This window comes from Trichechus manatus, unplaced genomic scaffold (assembly GCF_000243295.1).
Source record: "Trichechus manatus latirostris isolate Lorelei unplaced genomic scaffold, TriManLat1.0 scaffold00010, whole genome shotgun sequence".
Lineage (NCBI taxonomy): Eukaryota > Metazoa > Chordata > Mammalia > Sirenia > Trichechidae > Trichechus > Trichechus manatus.
In genome coordinates, this window is record NW_004443946.1 from 29,681,882 (window position 1) to 29,689,265 (window position 7,384).

Below are 7,384 nucleotides of genomic sequence, written 5' to 3' on the forward strand. Positions count from 1 at the left end.
CACCCATCGTGCCCCACTTTCAGCACAGACACTTCTGAAACGCAGTGTGGACTGGGGGAGGCATGAGGGCAGCACATGGAATAAGGTGAGAAGCAGTAGAAAGTTATTTTCCTACAGCTTGTCAAGGATGGGTGAGAGAGCTGTAACCTACAACAGTCAGGGTAGGCGGCTTTTCTCAAGCCCTGGTCCCCCCAGGCCTCAGAGCAGTGGGTATCTGAGGAAGGAAGTGGCACGAGTTGAACAAAGCAGATCCATCTGCCTCAGTTATCAGAGGAAAATTATAACAAATTTGTGTGGTCTAGAGTTAGGACCTCCCAACCTTCCCAATCAAAAGCTCCTGTCTTCCTCTCTGCCCACCTCATTCTCCAGGCCCTCTCTCCTCCATGCCCTTCAGGATCCTAATAAATGACCAACAGTAGGGAAAAATAGGTAAACCTTTATTTGGAAAAAGAGAGTTTAAATGACCATTTAAAACCCCCATTTCATTTCCAAAACAAAAACAAGTAAGAAAACAAGGAAAAGAAAATCTATCAAACGCCTGTCCTCTGTCATCTTTAGCCATCTTTTACCTGCATTTCCTGGCAGGAGAGAAGAGTGGGAGGGGCCCTAGTCCTAGGAGCCAACAGGGCACTGTCTTGAGACCATCTCAGGAGGTGCCAGCAGAGAGACAGACCATGTGAGCAGTGGGGACAGACAGGCCTGGGGCTCAGACAGGCACAGGCCCAGTATCCAGGAAACAGTGTTTCAAAATGTACAGCAGAGATAGATAAACTCAGGCACGGAAAGCTTATAACCATGAATGCAGCAGCAGAATTCAAGCTGGGTCTTTGGCTTTCCAAAAAGGGAAGAGCATTAACCTCTGGAACTGTCCCTAACACAAGCCTCTGGCCATTCTCTTCAGTCCCATTCTGGAGGCCAAGTAGGGCAACCGCAACTCAAGCCTGTCAGGCCAAAAGCTGCTCGGAGTCAAAGGGGTGCAGGGAGAAGCTAGCCCAGGTTCACCCCAGGCCACAGCCCTGCAATGACAGAGTAAGCATGTAGGTGACACAGTATGAGCTAGGGAGCCCCCGAGTGGGCCAGCATGCGCCTGTGCTTGCAGAGGACAGCAGAGGCAATGAGTAGCCAAGGCCTTGCTGGCCAAAGCACATCCTCAAACACCACCACTCCAAGTTCTTGGACCAGTTTTGCCCAAGGCCACTGTTGTGCTAAGGTGTGGCCTGAGCTAAATACCAGGCTTTTCTAGAGAGAAATGGAAGGGACTGGAAGAAGAGGGAGGCAACAGAAAGTAAAATGTGGGGGGAGAAAAAGAATAGAAACTTGTTTCTAAGGTGTGCAGAGGAAAGAACAAGTCCAGCTGAGGCAGCTGCAGAGCCTCCCTGCTCTTCCCCCCACTACTTCTCCTGCCCTTGCCTCAGCTCTCAAGGCTGCAGAGTCCAGTAAGACAAGAGAGTTTCCTGGGGGGTTTCTCCTCCTCCTCTAAAAGTCTTAAACCTCAAGCCACCATCCCAGCCCAATGAACCCACACAGGATTCAAACTTTGCCTCCCTCAAGACAACCTGGGGAAAGGGAAGAGCCCTAAAGAATTCATGCCAGGCCTCTGGGGAGCCCTGTATCAGAGGCGCAGAAGCCACTGGGGCAGGTGGTACATCCCTGAATCTGCTGCTCCAGACTGTAGGGCCCATTTGCTCCCAGAGGCCAGACAAGGATTATACCCTGGTTGGTGTGATGCATCCCTAAGGAAACACAGAGGATAAAAAGAGAGAAGGGCCCATGCCCCTGCTGCTGCCCGGCAGCACACAGTGCTACATCATGCCCGTAACCTGTCTCTACGCCTACAGCCCCAATGTGGAAAGGGGCTGGTCGGACGCAGCCATGGCTGTACACAGAGCATCCCCACCCCAAGAAGACACATGCACAACATACACAGCTCACAGGTGCATGCCAGGCAAGAGGGCTGGGCCCAGAGGTCATGAAGGCAGGGAGAAGGTCGGGAAGAAGGTACCAAGAAATGGCCTGAAAGCAAATAACCAATGAGATCAATAGCTCCCGCAACCCTGGTAATTAAAAATCAAGGGGGAGTGCTGGATACATGGAAGGAAGAGGGAACCCCCCTTCTGCCTCTCCCAGGGCCACTGAGTATGTGGCACAGGATTAGGAAGAGGTTGGGTGGGGCAGGGACCACCTGGGGGAAATCTAACCATGGGACAAAGGGAAGGAGGAGGGGGAGGGGAGGGGACTTAAGTTTCTTGGATCTAAGTTTCCAGAAGCATGGGATATTTCCACAGTCTCTGATCCAGTGAGCTCTTCTGGAGGAGAAGCCCTCTTCCCCTGGGAGCCCCATCATGGGGCGGTGACTTCCATTCCAAAGCTGGCCAGCAGGCAGAGGTGGTCTGAAGAGTAGAAGGGGTTGGGTAAGCCATTGGCAGCCCAGAGAATCTCTTCAGAGAGGAGGGAGAGACGGCCCAGAAGCTTGAGAGTTCCATCTCGATACAACCTGCGATCTGGGGCACAAAGTGGAAACCAGTGGGTAAAGAAGCCACAGTCACACTGCCTGAGGCTGGGAGGGAGCCTTCTGTAGGCAGCACTCCCCTGGCCGCCCCACTCTCCCTCACCTTCTCCTCTGCCTCTGCCTGAAGAGGCCTTGTTTTCTCAGAGATACTACATGATAGTATCAATGAATGAAGCAGGAAAGTGCAGGGGACTGTGGCAAACTGGAAAGTGTATGCCCAGGCCCAGCATTACAAGAGTTTCTGATTTTCCAGGAGAAGCTAGAAATCTACATTTTTTTTTTTTTTAAATACAAAATCTGAATTTTAAATGCAGGCAACTAATTCAAACATTAAAAAAAAAATTCTGTAAACAAAACAGGCATGGGGCTAGGGGACTGCTAGGCTGTGACTACCGGTCTGGGTTGAGAAGACAGGAAATAAGGTCTCTAACCTAACTAAAAGGAGCCCTGGTGGCACAGTAGTTAAGCACGCAGCTGCTAACCGAAAGGTTGGCGGTTCAAACCCACCAACTAGCTGCTCCTCAGGAGAAAAATGCGGCAGACTATGTCCATAAAGATTACTGCCTTGGAAACCCTATGGGACAGTTCTACTCTGTCCTATAGAGTCATTGAGTTGGAATTGACTCAATGGCAACAGGAACCTAACCAAGTCCCTCATTAACTGGCTGCTGATGAACAAAGTCAATCACTAACTGGTGCTCTATTTTCACCTCTAAAATAGGGATAGAGAGTGCTTGTTCTACTTACCTCTCTCTAATACTGCAAGGATAAAGACAGAGAAGGCAATCAAGTGTCCTATGAGAAGTATAATGAGACTAGTGCCAGGCAGGTATGAAATCTGCTCCTTGGCTGGTCCCAACTCTAGCAGCCCAAGCTATGCCACCAAACGCCTGACCTACTACCAGCTCTTCCCAGGGACCTTTGGGGTGACCTTTAGGAACCCAGGATCTAACAGGCTTACCAGTTCTGTCCCCATTATCACAGGACTCAGCTGAGAAGAAGATGTAATCCACTGTCGTGCCAAGACCCAAGGGCATGGTGGTGACCTCTGGGCAGCCATGCTGGGGCAGGAAATGGGTATACACCGAGGTCAGGTGGAGGCAGTGCTGGATGGCACCTACAGTCCTACAGGGATGGAGGGGGAGATGTCAGTCAACAAAAATTACTGAACCTTTCCAAGGACACATTCTCTGTGGGTTTAAGGGATATCCCCGAATGACTCAATCTCAGCACATTCCTTACCATGCTAATAAGAGGCAGGCATTCTTAGTTAAAATTAGCCTAGAAACAGCCACAATTATACTGAGTCCCCCTGACATTCCTCACTGAGTCCCCGTGACATTCCTCACTCCCTCCTCTCCACTTGCTACCTGGTAAAGTCTACTTAACATATCCCTGAGTGTGGGCCAGCATGCTCTTCTGTGAGGGCTTGCTCCCGAGGAAGGAGGGCAAGGGCTTTGTCATCTGCAAGAACGTGCGTAGGGGGCACCTCTGGTCTCTGCACACCTGTATGCCACTCTGTAAATTTAGCAGCCATTAGGAGAAGAGAGCATTTAGTAAAAAATGCTCCCTAAACTCGGCCTCAGGAAAGACAGTGGGAATCTCTCTCATAACGTAGGAGGGACTGGAATGAAAGTGGAAGGGAAGTGGAAGGAAGATTACCTGGGAAAGGCAGGTTCAGGCTCGGATATATCTTCCTCAAGGACAGACTCGACCCAGCCAGCAGGTCGCTCTGTAGAGGACCACAGAGATAAAGATTTTAACATCCATAGACTGTGAAGCAGGGTCAGAGCCTCTCCATGGATTCCCTCTCAGATCCTTGACTGGATTGCTCCAGAAAGGGAAACAGAAAGTAAGAAGGTGAGGGGAGAAGAAGGCCAAGAACCAAAGCCAGGAACCTCAGGAAGGCAAACATAGAGGCCTCTGACATAGTCTTCCTTGGCTCAGCACCATTTTTTTTTTTAATTTAAATTTATTTTTTAGAATAGGTAATACATCCAACATGGTAAAAAAAATCAAAATGTAGAAAAATCATCAGTGAAAAGTCTCCCACTCCTGCCCCCACCACTCAATTTCTTTCTCCAGACGCAACCAATGTTACCAAAATTCAGAGATTTTCTAAGCACACATCGTAATATGTATGTATGTATAAATACATGCATACACACATATACACACAAATATGTACATATGCATACATATATTGTTGTTGGTTCCCACTGAGTCAACTATGACTCATGATGACCTTATGTACAACAGAATGAAACGCTGCCTGGTCTTATGTCATCCCCACAATTGCCAGCATATTTGAGTCCATCACTGTGGCTATTGTACCAATCCATCTCATCGAGGGCCTCCCTTGCGCTCGACAGCCCTCTACTTCACTACACATGATGTCCTCCTCTAGCGATTGAGCCCTCCTAATGATGTGTCCAAAGTGAGCAAGTCAGACAATGTTCTGCTGTGATCCATAAGGTTTTCATTGGATAATTTTTGGAAGTAGACTGCCAGGCCTTTCTTCCTAGTCTGTCTTAAGCTGGAAGCTCTGCTGAAACCTATCCATCATAGGTGACCCTGCTGGTATTTGAAAAACTGGTGGCATAGTTTCCAGCATCAAAGCAACACACAAGCCACCACAGTACAACAAACTGACAGGTGGGTGGTAGATACATACATATACATACACGTGTAAAGAAAAAAGAAGACACATGTATTAGGGCCTCTAGTGTTGTCCCTATTTTTTCTTCCATGATCTTTATTGTTTTAGGTTTTATATTTAGGTCTTTGATTCATTTTGAGTTAGTTTTTGTGTATGGTGTGAGGTATGGGGTCTTGTTTCTTTTTTTTTTTTTTTTACAGATGGCCATCCAGTTTTGACAGCACCATTTATTAAAAAGCTTCCTTTTCCCCATTTAATGGATTCTGGTCCTTTGTCAAAGATCAGCTGACCATAGGTGGATGGATTTATTTTTGGGTTCTCAATTCTGTTCCACTGGTCTATGTGTCTGTCATTGTACCAGTACCAGGCTGTTTTGACTACCGTGGCTGTATAGAAGGTTCAGAGATTAGGTAGTGTGAGGCCTCCTACTTTCTTATTTATCTTCAATAATACTTTGCTTATCTGGGGCCTCTTTCCTTTCCATATAAAGTTGGTGATGATTTTTTCTATCTCTTAAAAACTGCTATTGATATCTGGGTTGGGATTGCATTATACCTATAGATCAGTTTGGGTAGGACTGGCATTTTCATGATGTTGAGTCTTCCTATCCATGAGCATGGTATGTTTTTCCATTTATGTAGGTCTCTTTTGGTTTCTTAGAATAGTGTTTTGTGGTTTTCTTTGTATAGGTCTTTTACGTTCCTGGTTAGATTTATTCCTAAGTATTTCATCTTTTCAAGGGCTATTGAAAATGGTATTGCTTTCCTGATTTCCTTTTTGAAGTTCTCTTTGTTGGTGTATAGGAATCCAACTGATTTTTGTATGTTAATCTTGTATCCTGCTCCTTTGCTGAACCTATTAGTTCCAGTAGTTTTCTCATGGATTCTTTGGGGTTCTCTATGTATAGGATCATATCATCTGTGAATAGGGATAGTCTTACTTCTTCCTTTCCAAATTGGATGCCCTTTATTTCTTTTTCTTGCCTCATTGCTCTAGCTAGGACTTCCAGTACAATGTTAAATAGGAGTGGTGATAAAAGGCATCCTTGTCTTGTTTCCATTCTCAGGGCAAATGCTTTCAGCCTCTCTCTGTCGAGAATGATGTTGACTCTTGGTTTTGTGACGATGCCCTTTATTATGTTGAGAAATTTCCCTTCTATTCCTATTTTATTGAAATTTTTTATCAGGAATGGTGTTGGACTTTATCAAATGCCTTTTCTGCATCGATTGAGATGATCATGTGATTATTCTCTTCTGTTCCTTTTATATGGTAGATTACGTTGATTGATTTTCTAATGCTGATCTATCCTTGCATACCTGGTATGAATTCCACTTGGTCATAGTTATTGTTTTTTTTATATGATGTTGAATTCTATTGGCTACAATTCTGTTGAGAATTTTTACATTTATATTCATGACAGATACTGATCTGTAATTTTCTTTTTTTGTGGAGTCTTTGGCTGGCTTTGGTATCAGGGTTATGCTGGCTTCATAGAATGGATTCGGGAGTATTCCTTCCTTTTCTGCGCTCTGAAACAGTTTGAGTAGTACTGATGTGAGCGCCTCTCTGAATGTTTGGTGGAATTCTCCAGTGAAGCTGTCCATGGCAGGGCTTTTTTGTTGTTGTCGTTGGGAGTTTTTTGTTTTTGTTTTTAATTACTTCTTGAATCTCTTCTCATGGGTCTGTTCAGATTTTCTATCTCAGCCTGTGTTAGTTTAGGTAGGTAGTGTGTTTCTATAAATTTGTCCATTTCCTCTAGCTTCTCAAATTTGTTGGAGTACAATTTTCCATAGTATTATGTTACGATCCTTTTTATTTCAGTTGGGTCTGCTGTAATATCCCCCATCTCATTTCTTATTTGGGATGCTTCTTCTCCTGTTTTCCTTTTGTCAGCTTGGCCAATGGTTTGTCAATTTTGTTGATCTTGTCAAAGAACCAACTTTTGGTCTTGCTGATTCTTCCTCTTGTTTTTCTCTTCTATATTTCATTTATTTCTGCTCTAGTCTTTATTATTTCCAGTCTTCTGGTGGCTCAGTGCTTCTTTTGCTGTTCTCTATTTGTTCGAGTTGTAGGGCTAACATTTTTATTTTGGCCTGTTCATCTTTTTTGATGTGTGAGTTTATTGCTTTAAATTGACCTCTGAGCACTGTCTGTGCTGTGTCCCAAAGATTTTCGTACGATGTGCTTTCATTCTCATTTAACTCTAGGAATAATTT

General features: G+C 45.2%; 1 protein-coding gene across 1 annotated transcript in view; it reads right to left on the reverse strand.

Moving 5' to 3' along the window:
- Positions 1 to 1,970: 1,970 nt before the first annotated feature.
- The window catches only part of ANGEL1 (angel homolog 1), a 34,430-nt gene continuing 29,016 nt past the window's right edge, over positions 1,971 to 7,384 (reverse strand). The window contains exons 8-10 of the mRNA XM_004371066.2: positions 4,172 to 4,241; positions 3,471 to 3,634; positions 1,971 to 2,501 (exon numbers count right to left, since the gene is read on the reverse strand). Of these exons, the coding sequence (XP_004371123.1) occupies positions 2,341 to 2,501; positions 3,471 to 3,634; positions 4,172 to 4,241 (395 nt within the window). The 3' untranslated portion in view covers positions 1,971 to 2,340. The remainder of the gene's footprint in view (positions 2,502 to 3,470; positions 3,635 to 4,171; positions 4,242 to 7,384) is intronic.